Source organism: Crocodylus porosus, unplaced genomic scaffold (assembly GCF_001723895.1).
Source record: "Crocodylus porosus isolate Cpor-Errol unplaced genomic scaffold, CroPor_comp1, whole genome shotgun sequence".
Taxonomy (NCBI): domain Eukaryota; kingdom Metazoa; phylum Chordata; order Crocodylia; family Crocodylidae; genus Crocodylus; species Crocodylus porosus.
Genome location: NW_017728913.1, coordinates 11,694,158 through 11,709,421, shown reverse-complemented (window position 1 = coordinate 11,709,421; position 15,264 = coordinate 11,694,158). Strand labels below are relative to the sequence as shown.

General features: G+C 40.7%; 1 protein-coding gene across 3 annotated transcripts in view; it reads right to left on the bottom strand.

Annotated features, from left to right (window-relative positions):
• KIAA0922 (KIAA0922 ortholog) overlaps positions 1-15,264 on the bottom strand; it is a 117,741-nt gene that overhangs the window by 37,380 nt on the left and 65,097 nt on the right. The window contains exons 8-17 of one of the 3 annotated variants that reach the window (XM_019534497.1): positions 15,111-15,188; positions 12,481-12,634; positions 9,124-9,182; positions 8,624-8,732; positions 7,492-7,594; positions 5,689-5,842; positions 3,226-3,396; positions 2,576-2,642; positions 2,062-2,179; positions 1,219-1,357 (exon numbers count right to left, since the gene is read on the bottom strand). In XM_019534497.1, coding sequence (XP_019390042.1) covers positions 1,219-1,357; positions 2,062-2,179; positions 2,576-2,642; positions 3,226-3,396; positions 5,689-5,842; positions 7,492-7,594; positions 8,624-8,732; positions 9,124-9,182; positions 12,481-12,634; positions 15,111-15,188 — 1,152 coding nt within the window. Of the gene's footprint in view, positions 1-1,218; positions 1,358-2,061; positions 2,180-2,575; positions 2,646-3,225; positions 3,397-5,688; positions 5,843-7,491; positions 7,595-8,623; positions 8,733-9,123; positions 9,183-12,480; positions 12,635-15,110; positions 15,189-15,264 lie in introns of all 3 variants that reach the window. The other 2 variants (XM_019534496.1, XM_019534498.1) reach the window with 2 other exon arrangements.

The following is a 15,264-nucleotide window of genomic DNA, read 5'->3' as shown; positions in this document are numbered from 1 at the left end:
CTGAGCATGTGTCATTTGCAAAAGCAAGTGAGTGTACGTGAATAATTCTACATGCAAAAAGAGAGATTATGCTTTTAAGACAGATTTGGCTTCTGGGTTTTTTTTCACCTTCCTCTAAAGCCCTGGAAGCCAAACCCCAAACTAGACAGAGATTTGCTGAGGATCCTTCGTACCATGCTTAGAAATCTTTCAGGTCTCTGGCTGGTGGGTTTTCCTTGTGTACTCAAGGCAAAACAATCACCAGAAGGAATTTTTTACTAGATCAGATTGTCAAGGATCATACGGCTTTACCCACTTCTGTAATGTGGGGCACGGTCCTCTATTAACTAGTAAATGGCCTGCCATAGTTAAATGGCTTCCTGTGAACATGAAGGACTTGACTCAGTGGCCCAGGAGGGCCTTTCCAGTCCTACCTTCTTAAAATCTGGTCCTTTTATTTGGATTTAATACTGGGTTACACCAGTAGTTATGAATAAAGTTTTCCCACAGAAACAGGTATAGTGTATAATATGCTTCCTCCTGGCTGAAAGATATGGTGACTGTTGGTAGATCGCATGTCTCACTGTACTGACTGTTAATATGGCTATGATAAATTGGTTATTAAGACAGATGATAGTATCCACACATGCTCGTCTTCTGAGTGTGACTAGTTCTAGCAAAAGGCAGGTTAATTATGGTAAAAAACTGTCATGTGAGAATTTATGGGATCAGTCTTGTTCCCACACTGAAAGGCATGCAGTCACATGTCTCGCTGGATCTCTGGCAAGTGCTATGCTCACTTTTAAAAAATGGGATGTGATGTGATGTGATGAAGATCAATAGGAAATTATAAGCAACACTAAAAGTAAAGCTCATTACAGCATTTCCAAACATACAGCACTATCAGTATTTTTACACTAAGTACAACCTTCTCTAGGATCCAGTAAAAGTTTTAACAGCAAATATTTACTAGAGAAGTTTTTAAGTGCAAAACTTTAATCTTCTAGCATAAAGTATTAAATTTTTCACGTATCTAATTTCAATCGTCCTGGAGCCAAACATATTACCTGTATCAGAAGCTTTGTGCTGTACTTGTATGACATTTTTTCAAAAGCCTTTTTTAAAATTAGCACGAATATGACAAAAATAGAGCATTAACCATTTTAACTGTGGTCCTAATATTTTCAACACACTAAAAGTATACAAGCTTAGATAAAGTTCAAGATTAGTTTTCCTCACCATACTATTCTTAAGTGCAGTGGCACTGAAATTCAAAGTAAGGCCAGGCTCTGCCATCAAACGTGGCAAGAAGAAAGAAAATGACTCTTCATCAGGTTTCTTCTGGTGGGCAAAGTGAGTCATGCCCCAAAAATTCCTCCTGTTTAATTGATAAAAACAAAAAGCTTTGTTTAAAACAAGAGAAACTGTATTTATCCTGAACATGAATTTCCCAGAAGTTTTGTCACAGCTGATCCTCTTTTTGGAAAAATCTTTATAAAGCAATGGCCTTTTCACTATACCCCTACATCAACAATTGATTTAATCTTATCTTTGACCCTTCAATATCTGCATTTCTACCGATAAGTTTATGAATCTTTTTTATAGAGCTCCATTTCCTAATATCAGCAAGAGGTCAATGTCACAGCTTCGCTGTCTTGGCAAGGACTACTCATTCAAAGATTCTTCCCTTCCTTATGTCCCCAATATGTCGCATCCATTAGGCATGGGAATAAAGAGATTAAAATCTATTCAAAGCCCCTGACCCTGAAAAAACTACTGTGCAACCTGTTGAGACAGAGGATTTGTCCATCTACCATAACTGATTCAGCAAAATATGCCATGACCTCTTTCACAGTGAGTAGCAGTGGTGAAATTATATAACATTAAAAACTCAGGCATTTAAAACAATTAATTATCACTGACATTGACTTGAAATGGGAGATTACTTTAGGCAGTAAAGCTGAAAACTTTAATTCTTACTTTTAAGTACACTACAGCACAGTAAGATTTGTTTCTTATCATACAATATGAAGCCCAGTAGTAGGTTTCTGACATTAGGAATATTAGCTCTTTTGTACAGACCTGCACGTTTCTCCATGTTTCATTTTCTTCCATCTTTCATACACTTCACTTGCAAGCTCAGAATCCACATTCCATGTGGAATGGTCCAGAGACAGACTCCTCTGCCAATGTAGATTTGCTAAAATGAGAGTATCATGTTTTACTGTGATAACATTTGCTCTATTACTCTACCCCAGCACTTCAATAACTGATATTAACAGACTCTCTTGGTAAACAAAAAAGGGAAGCATGGGTATATTAATTGATTCTTGTATCATTACCAGCTATTTACACGGGCAATAAATCAATCAGCCCTGCAAAATCAAAATACCGACGCAGGAAAATGATATGCTCAATATACTAAATTCAGCATAAAGTTACTAAAGGCTGTTCAGAAAAACAACGAGTTTTAGAAAGTGGGATATTTTTAATGGCTACCTGTTAACAATTTCTATATTTATACTACAAATATAGCTGCAACATTTTTCTATAACATTAAACTACTATCAGATGCCTAAAAATAAGCAAAACCTACCTGTATCAGACTTTCCCAGGTAATAATGTACGTCACAATGTGCTATGGCTTCAAAATGAAAATCACCCTGCTGAAAAACAATAACTGAATATCAGACAAGGCAACACCACAGGGAATCTAAATTCACATAGCCAAAGACCATTACATATTTTATCAGTCAAGTGGATTCTATTAAGAGTCACTGTTAAGAATAGTAAGCCTAAAGAGCTATAGCACTTGTTCCTGGTTAGATGATGCACTGCTTTATATTTCACATGAAGGGAACACACAGATTGAGGTCTGATTGTGGCCCCACAGAACTTTCCCATTTCTTAGTCTACAATTTGCTATTCCAAAAAGTTTAACACCTGCGGATAACTGATAGACTCTATGAATAGTAACATTTAAGAAACAGAATTTTAATTCTGCCCTGGTGGCTTCATTATAATACATTTTAATTACATAATCACATATTCTCTCTCTACTGGTCCCCAGACTCATTCAATGCACAGAGAAATAATTAAGGTTGCACAGGTAACCTTAAATCTGTCACTCCTAACTTCTGAGTGTTTGACTTTGCAAACTAAATACTGGTTTTCGGGGGGGGGGGGAGTTAAGAGTGCAGGAGCATCACAGAAGTAGTGGGATTGTACGTAATGCACATATACCACCTTGAAAAGAGTTGAGTAAATCTGTAGAGGTATTGCAAACATCAGTCCTATATTTGTGGTCAAAATTACACTGGAAGATATATTTATGACACTATCTTTCACACTGAGTTTCAAAGAAAATACATTCCAACAGCCTGGAGGTAGAGTGGAGGGTTCTGCGAAGTTCAGAATCTAAAAGGAAACAAATCAGATAAGTCTAGACTGGATAACAATTATTAAAATACTCTAAAGTGTATTTTGAGGTATAAATTATGCTTTGAACATGCCACTTATTTCTGGTTGCTCTATTTACACTATCATACAATAATTAACTGTACGTGTATGTGTTCTCTCTTTCTAAATATATAAATAAAAAGTAGCCAAAAAAGACAAACCTACCAAAACACTATAATGTACCTTTAAAAAATAAAATTGCATATTTTAGGCACATGTATTTGTACGCTTGGATGAACCATGTGACCAACTTGCACCTGTGTGTAGGAATTTAGTGTCCAAGCATTCATAGGGCCAACTAGCTGCCTGAATGGGTCGCGTGAGCATGTTCTCACTTAATTAGCTTGTTCTACTAAAGCAACTCTAATAAAATGGTTTGCATAAACTTCTGAAGTCCTGAGCTTTTCTAAAATGCTTAACAACATTAATCAATGCTCATCTGTGTAATAATGGTTTTCAGCAACGAGGTGTTGAATCCTAAATCACACCAATGACATAGGCTATGATGCTGAAAACACATAATGCAACATGGTGAAATACTGGAATGTGAAGCAATAGCTACCACTAGCACCACAAAGTGGCTACTAACACAACAATATGAAAACAAGCATATAATACACATCGAGAGTTTAGCCTTCTGGGCTCTTCTAGCACAAGGTACTGTGTGCCTTTAACCCTCATCTATTTTACCGGAAGTTGAGAACATTCATCGCTATACGACTACTTTGTTCCTGGGATCGCTACCTTCTTTCATCCTCTGTTTGTACCAAATCTCAAAAATAAAAAACAGTCTAGCCTTCATAGAGCAGCAAAGAATTTCAGGAAAAAAGTATATCTAAGACAAAGAACCGAAGGATATGGACAAGGATTCACTCGAACCGGTTTCAAAACAGAAGAGCGAGCTGCTGCTGCTCAGAACCCAGCAGCAGCTCTTACCCCCAGCTGCAACCTATGCAGGAGCCTGTAGTGCTACAAATGTAGCAAAACTGCTCCAATTTTAACCCTGTGCACAGTTGCAATGAGAATGTAACAGGTGCTCCCCTGCCTTTTTGAGAATGCTGCAAACGTATGTCTGATCGTGTCTAGGGATCCTGGTTTTCTCTGATTAAAAATATGCAAATTCTCTGATAAAAATTGCAAATTCTCTGACTGAAAAACCCCAAAATCCACAATGAAAATGAAACACCACTATATATATATATATAAATTGAACACAATATTTTATTGATATATTTACAATTTTAAAGCAATTTGGAAGCCTACCACTGCCTCAATCACTATAAATTCTAAATACCTATACCTTTTGGTATTTGATTTCGGGTTTATCTTGGAAAAAATCAGAGGAACCCCTGCTTTCTTAGCTCACAGAATGCAGGTGCAGGCCCCTTACTCCTAAGTCACAGCACCCCCAGCCCTACTGCTGCCTCTCATTCCCCACCCACTCCCAGCCACCTGTCCTCCTGGTGTCCCTTACCCCAACCCACACTCCCTGCTGCCTCCACCCCTGCCAGAGGGGGCCCTGAGCTGCCAAGCTTACACAGCCCCTGGCCCCCCTGCAGCAGCACCCAAGCCCTGGCTGCTGCCTGCGGGAGGTGGCAGATGATGCAGCGAAGAGTAGCATGAAGCCCGGATCCCCTCCCACCATGAGCTGCCCACAGTCTCATCCTGCTCACTGCCAGGGCCTGCCCCAGCCCCAAGCACCACCGGGCTGGACAGCAGCCCCAGCCCTGCCCAACACACTCTCTCCCTTCCTATGGGGGCCTCAATCCCCCCTCTCTCCCCACCACCCAGACACCTGCATGCCATGTGCATGTACATGCATAGGCACCCCCTACCTGACCACCCTCCTCCTGCTCCCCCCAGCCCCATGAAGGCTGGAACTCTGCCAGGCTGCAGAGAGCTCTTTGCGAAAATGCAAAATGTGCATGTTTCTGTTCAAATGAAAAATCCACATTCTTCTCAGGTAAAGGGGAAATTCACATTTTTCCATGGAAAACAGAAACCCCAGATCCCTGGTCATGTCCTGTGAGTAGTGTTGGATGCAGGCTAAATAGTGCTGTAACAAACACAGTTTCTTTTCTTAGGAGCTAGTAGGTGTAGTGTGGAAGCAAGTAGATGAGACGTACTTCACGGCAGGACAAAATGGAGGCAGAGCCGACCTGCCCTCAAAAAAATGTCCTCAGCATGCTGAAGGACTGAACGCTGAATTAAGTGGGGTGGGGAATTGTATAAATGTAAAATAAAACCTACCTTTAAAATGTTCTTAGTTTCTCTGGCTACAAAGACATCATTTACTTCAATGCTGAAGTCAAAATTGTTTGTAAACCATATTGACCAAACTCCTGAAGTATTATGATGTGGCTCTATGTGAAATAATGCTGCAGAAGGGTCAATGTCAAAATACCTGTAGGTACACAGATTAAAACAGACATACAAAATGGCCTTTAAACACAAAGCAGTCGATACAATCGAGAACAAGAGATACTGCTGTTATAGGGGGTGAGTATTTTTAAGTCTTCTGAAAGAAGAATAATTTATTTTATTAAAAATACTTAGAAGTTAATATTAGAAAAAATTCAAGTGCAACTGGAAAACAACTGGCTAGAAATTCACACTTTTCTCTAGCTGCTTCAGAATACAACTTGGCCCAGTACATTCACTCCGTTATGTGCAAGTCCTGAATATACTTTATTGGGTCAAAACTAGAAAAAGTTTCCAGTGTTCTGTAACAAAAAAAAAAAATCTTCCTATCATGGAAGAACAAGAACTTTACTCAAGAAAATTTTACTCAAATTCTGAGAGACCTATATGATCTTAACCACTTTAGGGCTCTTCTTACTGAATGAATCCCCATATTATATACAGACCTCTTATCTGAAATATATCGGTCCATTATCACATTGGTACCAATGTAAAGAAATCTGGCTGTATCGGATATCAGCCTAATGGGACCAATAAGTGCTCACATTGCACACAGCTGCAGCGCAGCATGCATGCGGCAAGGAGTAGAGCCGGCAGCTTGGACAGCTGCCTCCAGGTGGTAAGTCTGGTGTGGTGGAAGGGGCATGGTGGGGGGGCAGATCAATGTCCCCCACAGTGAGGGAGGGGGCAGGCGGTCCCCAAGCAGGGTGGATGGGGTGGGGCAGAGCCACAGCTGGGGGGGGGGGGACAGGTCCTACTGCTGCTTATACTCTGGGAGGGCAATGTGGGGAGCATGTGCCCCGCAAATCCGCATAGGGTGGAGCAGGCTGCAGCCAGGGCTGCGTGGGGCTCTTCTCGGTGGGGGCTGGGCTCAGAACGGGCATTGGTGGTGCTAGGAAGATATCATGCTATATCCACCCCAAATGTCCTCGCTGCTCTGCTCCCAGCGCTGCCACCACCAGCTGCCCAGCTCAGCCCCAGCTCTTCCCAGCAGTTGGGTGGAGCTGGGGCATTGAGCCAGGGCTGCAGCAGATGGCTGGCAGTGGTGGCTCTGGAAGCGGAGTGGCGGTGAAATATGGGGGGATATACCATCCTCCCAGCACCACCAGTGCCACTCTGAGCCCAGCCCCCACAGAGAAGAGCTCTGAGCACATCTAGGGGGCACCCCCCCGGTGCCCTCCCAGGGTATAAGCAGCAATGGGAGCTGCCCTCCCCCACCCCGAGCTGTGGCTCTGGCCCCCCCATACCCAGGCAGCACCTGCCCCTGCCTCCTCCTTCACTGAGTGGGGTGTTGATCTGCCCCCCACCCTCCACACTCCTTCCCTCCTCCCTCCCCTTACACCATGCTGGACTTACTAGCTGGAGGCAGCAGTACCGAAAATCAGATCCGTATTGTCCAATATACCTCCTTAAATATCAGCTCTCAGTATTGGCTCCAGAAATTTCTATTGGTGCACCGCTATCTGAAATATCATGTCTTCTTTAGGGAGAATAATACAGAAGAGATACAGATGCCTATATAGGGGCACTTAGTACCTTAAGCCTGCCTTTGTTTTTGAAATAGCACATATTTGAGCATATTTTAGTTTTACAATGTTTATGAATGTTTAACAAATTCCACCATAAACATACCCTTCAACTACAGGATGGGAAAGGCATGCTTTTAGTGTTGTGCCTTCCAATGGACTCATGTTCACATCACCAGCATAGTGACTTCCATTGTCACATGACATAGCTGTGTAAAGAACAGATATAAAAACTAAGCAAACCATATGTAATTATAATACTTAATTCCTATAATACTTTTCATATGATGATATCAAGCCACTACAAGAAAAAGAGTATTGATAACTCCAGTTTACAGAAGTGGAAATCATGGCACTAAAATGTTAATGTCCTGATTTTCACTGATGCTAAGCATTGACTTAAACGTTTTAGTAGTAATGTATTAGAGATGGGGTTGGCAATCTATGGTCTGTGAAGAGCCAGGATTTCAGCAGCATTTGGTGGCAGGAAACTCCTTACACTGCAGTCCAGGCCCTAGGCTTCAACAGAGGGGGAACTCTCCCTGTACTGTGCTGCAGCCAAGTAGCAGAGAGAAACGGCAGAGATGGGTGGGACTCACTGCATGCTCACCTCAGACCTGATCCGAGTCATTCTGCCATCCTCAATGGAAAAAATGTTGCTGACCTCTATACTAAAGACCTCACAAAGTCTAATGATAAACGTTTGCCATGAAATCTAGTGGCCCGAGCAGGACTCAAAACTCTGATTTTAATGCTAGCTCATCTATAGATGTACTTTGTTGCCTTGGACAAATCTCATAAACTGTTTTTCCAAAAAACCATCACAAAAAAATTCCACTCAAGCACAGAAGTTTACTATAAAGTAGATTTAAAATCAAATCACCTGAAAGTGATAAAACGCTGCTGAAAAGGACATCCAATAAGCAAACATTTCCAAGCAACTAACAATTTTAACAGTTAACCTATATCCCTTCCTCCTAATATGACCAGCATTGGGTTAAATTCAGATGCTCTGATATGCATAAACATGTGAGAGTGCAAATGTGCATATGAAATACAATGGAAATAAAATTAGCACAAGGAATTCTGCTTCTAACTCCATCATTGTAAGACAGTAAACTTGTACAAACTTGTATTAAGTACCTAAGAGTGCCTAAGGAGGCATAAGAGTTGATAAGAAGAGTGGCATTATCAAAGCTCATATAATCATGTTATAGACAAAAAAATTCATACTGTACCTTTACAAACAACAGAAGCAACTTCTGTAAAATCGGTGATAGAAGTAAGCAGCAGTACAGGCTCAAACTGCACGTATGATGCATCTTTTGGTGAGAAATGCTGTACATCCTACATTAAAATGATACATCAGTAGCCCATATAACACTAGGACACAATTACTACAGTTTGATAATTTTAGTGTTTAGTTAGTTCACCTTCCTGACATTTTGGAAGCAAATAACTGCAGTTTATCACATGTGCTAAGCTGACATGCAGTTTCTAATCAAATTAATAGTTCCTTCAGAATATGAAAAATCACCCTGTAAGTTAACAGCTTACCATCTCCCAATTCTGTTGGATATTCAGTCAAATCGGAATATGTTAAATGCTTCTTAAGGTAATAGAAAAGCATTACTTTGCCACTAGTAAAGTTAACTTACAAAATAATAAGCCATCAAGTTAGTAGCTCTACTAACTTCAGTGCCTCAAAATAAATGATTGCATTAAGAATATACATTACCTGTATATGTAAAAGGCTGTTCCCTGAATGCATTACGTATACTTTTACTGTGGAATCATCTATCCAAAAAAGAAAAAAAAAGAACACCCTGATAAATACACACAGAATCAAGGCACCCCTGCTGTGTCACACATTCATGTGAGAAATAATAATTAGATTATTTAAATGAAAATCATTCTGTGACAATATGCCTCTTAAGCCACACATCAGGCCTTACTCTCCTTTCTCACCATTTCACAGATGTGTAAATCCAGGGGATCAGACCTTTGTCCCTAATTCTGGCAGCACAGAAAAATTAGAAAGCTACCATCATTGTTTCCTAAAACTAAGATAGTACAAGTCTATCCACCCAGATGACACAGTTGCCTTTTTCCCCTGGCCACAGTGTTAGGGACCATGGCTAAGGGAAAGGGGTGCAGCTAACACTGCTCTAAATTTACTCTAGAGTAATGTTTCTCAAGCCTTTTAGATTCATACCATTCCTCCATAACATATTTGTTGTATTTTGGGGCCAACCTGTTTGAGAACCACTCTCTCAGCTGGGGTGTAGCTGCCACCTCTGTGGCTAGGTGAAACTGCCCCAGGTGCTTCATGTAGAGCCAACCAGGAAGGACTGTGGCAGGACCATATATATGTTCCTCCCCTGCCCTAAACCAGGTATAAGTATACACTCTTTCCATAGCCCTTCCTAGTCTGGCTCCACACAAGGCATGGAATGCAGCAGTTCCACCTGGTTGCAGCGGCCACAGTGACCCACCACAGCACCCCTGAAAGCCTCCTGCATTACCCCAGGGTGCTGTGGCACCTGGGTTGAGAACCACCGCTCTAGAGGCCAAACTGATCCCAAGCCCCAAATGTACTTTATAGCCTCCTTTGTGTGAACACACCCATACAACCTTGCCTTATTTCCCTCCTAACTTTGCTGAATGCAGAATTGATGCAGCCGAAAACCTGATTTATGGACATCAACGGAGTTACTTCAGTTTGCACTACAGTGAGAAAAGACTCAAGGCCAAATCAGAAAAGCCCCTATTTGCCTAAAACAGCACTTATGTGCAATGTCGGTACCTATATCTAGAAGATGATGCTAAAATTGTCTATGCAGCTGCTATTTAGTCCCATAGGCACCTAAATCCTATAGGTTTTCTAATCCTTGACCTTCAAGTTCCCTAGGTACTCAGACTTGAGTCTCCTAGGGCATTTTAACATGTGTTCCTGACACAGTGCTGGGCACTTTTAATTAGCAAGCTGCACTAATTAAAAGTGCCCACATGTCATGTGCATCAGCAACACAAGAGCACCTCCACACTGAGAAAATGGCGGCAGTACACTTCAAACTAAAACACATCAAATGTGTTTTACTTCAAAAGAGCCTCTCTGCCATTTCCTCAGCGAAGAGGCACACTGCGCCACTGATGCACGTAACATGTGAGGCTTCCCAGAGCATGTCAATTTATGTGCTCGAGCAGACTCGATTAATCAAATCTGCTTCAATGCACTGGATTTCCAGGCCCTATGACATGACAGACTTTCCACATGTGTGTAAATGCCCTTCATGTCCAGGACTGTCCCATCTTGGCAAGGCTGAATAACAATGAATAGTTTAATCCCACAACCCAACTGGGAACCTCTTTGTCTTAGTCCCCAGGGGATTTAAGAGGGTAGACATTTTCAGATCATGCTTAATAGACCAACAGGATGAAATTATTAGAGCACTCTGCCCCAGGACCATTTTGTACCTTATCCAATAACTATTTAATGTAAAATACACTTGAGAGGGTTCCAGGCTGTGACTCAAGTGGACAACAGTACTTCCTCGTAGTCCTTGTTGACGTGCTCAAGCCCTGACAAGAAGTGAAATTATGAACATACTTCTGTCCTCAGAATTTCCTATTAAGATTCACTCTTGGCTAGTCTCTGGTTCAGCAAGCTCAAGCAAGCTCTGGAAACCTGTAAGGGGTTATAATGTAATGTAGAAAATCTGACCTGGGGCTTGAGGGGGAAGGGAAGGGTTCAGTTACCTAAAACCTAGGGGCTGTGGCTCTAAGACTTTTTTCTTTTTTTTGATACAAGCCTCTGATTACAAAGTCTCTATCATTTATATACAAGCACAGAAAGAAAACTAGAAAATGTTACTGTCTGGAGCTGCTAAATCATCCACAGTTTCATCACAGCAAAAGATCTATAACCTCCCACTAGCAACCTCACAAAGGAAGTATGACAAGCTTCTTCCCAGTACACAAGGATTTATGATTTGCATTAAATTTAGTGAATGTGTGTGACATTAAAATGGGCTTCTATTTCTTGAGTCGTCAGATGGAGGTTACCACCAGGCCCTATGACATGACAGATGTGAACATTTATCCACTAGTGTAAGAATAAATATACTTTCACAACTCAATATAAAAAACACTGCCATCTTGCATGCGAGTGAAAATGGATGTACTGAAAACATTTCAGCTCCATAAGACATATGTAAATATATCACACTATCCAACTACAGACTCTCCCAACCACATTGCAGGCTCTGGAAAAATAGTATTATTTGTTATGCCTCCAGATTTTGAACTGGAGTTCTCAAAAGAAAGATCACAAAGATTTTTTTTATTAGCATGAATTTCATGTGGCTTAAAAATGATAATTTAATAATTTAATATGTTTTCATAAGCTGCACTTACTAATCAAAGAAGAGAAACCAAACGGCAGAAAAACCTGCTTTTGTTCTAATATGCTAAGAAAGCTAAACATATATCTATGACGCTCTACAAATCATTAAAAATAAAGGAGCTCTTATCCCATGGAATTAGAGAGAATATCTGTTTGCCAAACCAATGCAAAGACATGGTCTGTGATATTTTAGCTTCAGAAAGGAAGCTACAAAGAGCCATTTTAGTACAGGTCTCGCCATGGTTTTGTAACCCATTCCTTCTCTGCAGATATAATTTGATTGATCTAATTAACTGGAAACTAGGAAAGCTTAAATTTTTATTAATTGCACTTTTGCTATAAAAAGGAAACATAACCCCATTTCATATAAATATTTATATATAACATAGCCATAAAAAGGGTGTTGGTTCCTGTTTCATACCCTAATTATACTAATGCGAATAAAAATGTATTTTATTGCATTTGATTCCTACCCTAATCTTAAGGCAAACAGAAAGGATGAAATACCTCAAGTGCTAAGAAATGCCACCAAATAATTCTGTACTAAATAAAATGTCAAGTATTTTCACTGTACTAAACGGCCTATTCATTAAATATCAAAATTAAGGGGCTTCAATGAAATGGCCATGAATGATTTAGGCGTATGTATAAAAACAATTTCTATTGAAATTAACAGTCATGTTAACTTACCTGAGGTTTCAGTTTTGCCCATTGCTACATAAACTACAAAAACATTCTCCAGCAAGTACTGTCTGTGGTCCACAAGTCTTTGTTGGGCATTTTCTATTCTTACTCTTAAGCTCATTTCTAGCAGCATTGGATCATCAGACACAAAACAGCAACTCTGGAATGAGACAAAGGAGTAGGACAGAGGAAGGGGAAAGAAGGGGAAGTTTCATAAAACAATTTGATTAGAAAAGAAATACATTTAACTGGTGGCCTCAACCAGTGCCTAGTGGACAAGTGTCCCCATCACAAAGATGCCACTCAAATGGCAGTAATTAAAAACTTTGTTGAAAGTTGCAGTGCCCTGAGAACTCATCTCTCCGAGGCAGTAAATGGCTCTGAAATGGGCACATTGCAGGGGGCAAAATGGGAAAGCTCTCTGTGTCACTGCCACTGTACAAACAGAAGACTTCAGACTCCAGTGCAAGTTCTCAGTTCACAAAGTAAAGAAATATTAAAATGATACTTAGAGAATTTTAGGGTTATAAAGTCTGTGCCAAATGCAAATTAAACAGCAGCCTCAACTGGAAGGTCTCACCACAGGGACCATAAAACCATTTTCATAAGTGAAAATCCTCCAGTTTAAATAAAGTGTGAGCGTGTTAATGCTAAGTCTGTTTAGAGTTAGTTTTAGAGTTAATGTTTTCAAGGTCTGTGCTTCTCTTCTCTATTTATCACTAACTGGGGTTATTTGAACAAAATGAAAAGCGTACAGCTCTTAATGGAAAGCACTACTGTTTGGATATGCACTATTTACACATTTCACACAAATACTGCTCAAACCAGATGATCCTAAGTGGGTGCAGGGGCCGGGGCAAATCAGCCTGCGGGGAGCTCCCTTAATACTGCGCAGGGCCGTGGTATCCCCGCAAAGGGGGGTGGGAAATCTCTGTGCTTCTTCCATGGCACAGGACTGAGCCACCAGCTCCAGGCGGGCCCTGCAGGACGGGCTGCGGCTGCTCCGCCCGGCTCCACAGGGCCTCCCAAAGCACGGGAACTGGGACGGTCACCCCAATTCACCATACCCTAGAGACGGCTCCGGCTCAAACTTTATTCGCTAATTTATCTAGTGGCCACTGCTAGCATAGCCAGGCATTGCAACTACAAAGACAGACAAGATGTTATTTTCAGAAACAGAACCCAGCAATGAATAAAAGGAGACTGGACGGTCACCTTGCTGGGGTCACCTGACTCCCAGTTGCATTTCCTGCCTTGTGCGGGGGGCTGGACCCAATGATCCCCCAAGGTCCCTTCCAGCCTCACAATTTATGAAAGCCAACTAGTGCTAAACCAAATGCATCTTGCATCACACTATGAAGGTGATTCCTGGGCACTGACAAGGTGCCTAGAGGAGTGAATTCCAAAGATGGACGGTCTCTCAGCCATGCAACAAAGAGTGTTCAGACTCAAAGAGTGACAGCAAGAGACCCCCAGGTGATCTTAACCGTCACGGTAAGGTATAAGGTGAGAAAGGCAGTGCTCAGAGAACTGGATTCCAGGCTACTCATTTACCACTTCAGAGATCATCAATGGAAATTGCAAGCTATAGCAAACAGGAAGTGAGTGCAGACATTCAAACATGGGGTTTATGTGCTCTTAGCAGTCCACACCACACAACTCAAGCAGTTAGTAGCTACGTTGGACATCCTATATAAAACTTCCAGGTGCACTTTGAGGGTAGCCCAAACAGAATACATTATGACAATTAAGGCAGAGAGGTGAGAAAGGAGTCAATAACTATTGCAATGTCTGCACTAACAAAAAATAAGCGCAGTCTGTAAGGGACCAAATCTTCAAAAGGAAGTCACTGAACTTACTTCCTGAATCAGATTAGATACAAAACAGAATTCAGTAACAGATTTTAAAAATACTTGAGACTTTCCCTAATCTTAAGGCAGTGGTTCTCAACCTTTTTAGATTCAAGGCACCCTTCAGAAAATGTCAGCTTTTGGTTTCCACTATATTTTTACTACAGAAAAATAACATCACAATTCTTCTGTTGCAAAGAACCAAAAAAACGAAAATACTCAGAATGTTTTTAATGCTATAGATTGCTATTTGAAATCTCTCTGGCACCATGGTTGAAAATTACTGAAATAAGCAGTTAAAAGGCATCTCAGTGGAAGGTACGACTTTAGTGATATCTCCTAGTATAAGACCAAGACCCAAATGTTGGAACTTTTGGGGTTCTTGAACAAATAACTTGCCTCTTTAGTCATAGTATAGCATGAAAGGCCTGATCCAAAACCCACCGAAGACATAGCATAGGCTTTCTAGATAGCAACTTCTTATAACTATTCTTTAGTTACTAGAGGTGGTCAAAAAACTGGTGGGGAAAAAATTGCAGGGAAAATTTAATTCATTCAAAATATTTTGACAACCTGCTCATTATATTCAAGATGTTCAAAACCTGTTTTATTCTATTTTACCTTCATCTTATTTAAATGTACTAATCATATTTTGCATCACACTGGTTCTTTTACTGTTAAGCAAGGATTTCAGATGGCATTTGGGCCAAAATAGATGATTTTTTTTGCATAAAAACTCTGGACAGTTTCTTTAAAATAGGACTAAAACTAAAGGTTGAAACATACCTTTAGCTGTTGGTACACACTGGTAGGCAATCTGCATTCAAGATGAACTTGTAAGAGGCTGGCATTTGTGGTTTCCGCCTATTATAAGATGACAAAAATTGAAAAAAAAATCTCCAGAAATTTGCTTCAATGGGTACAACCATAGTGTATCTTT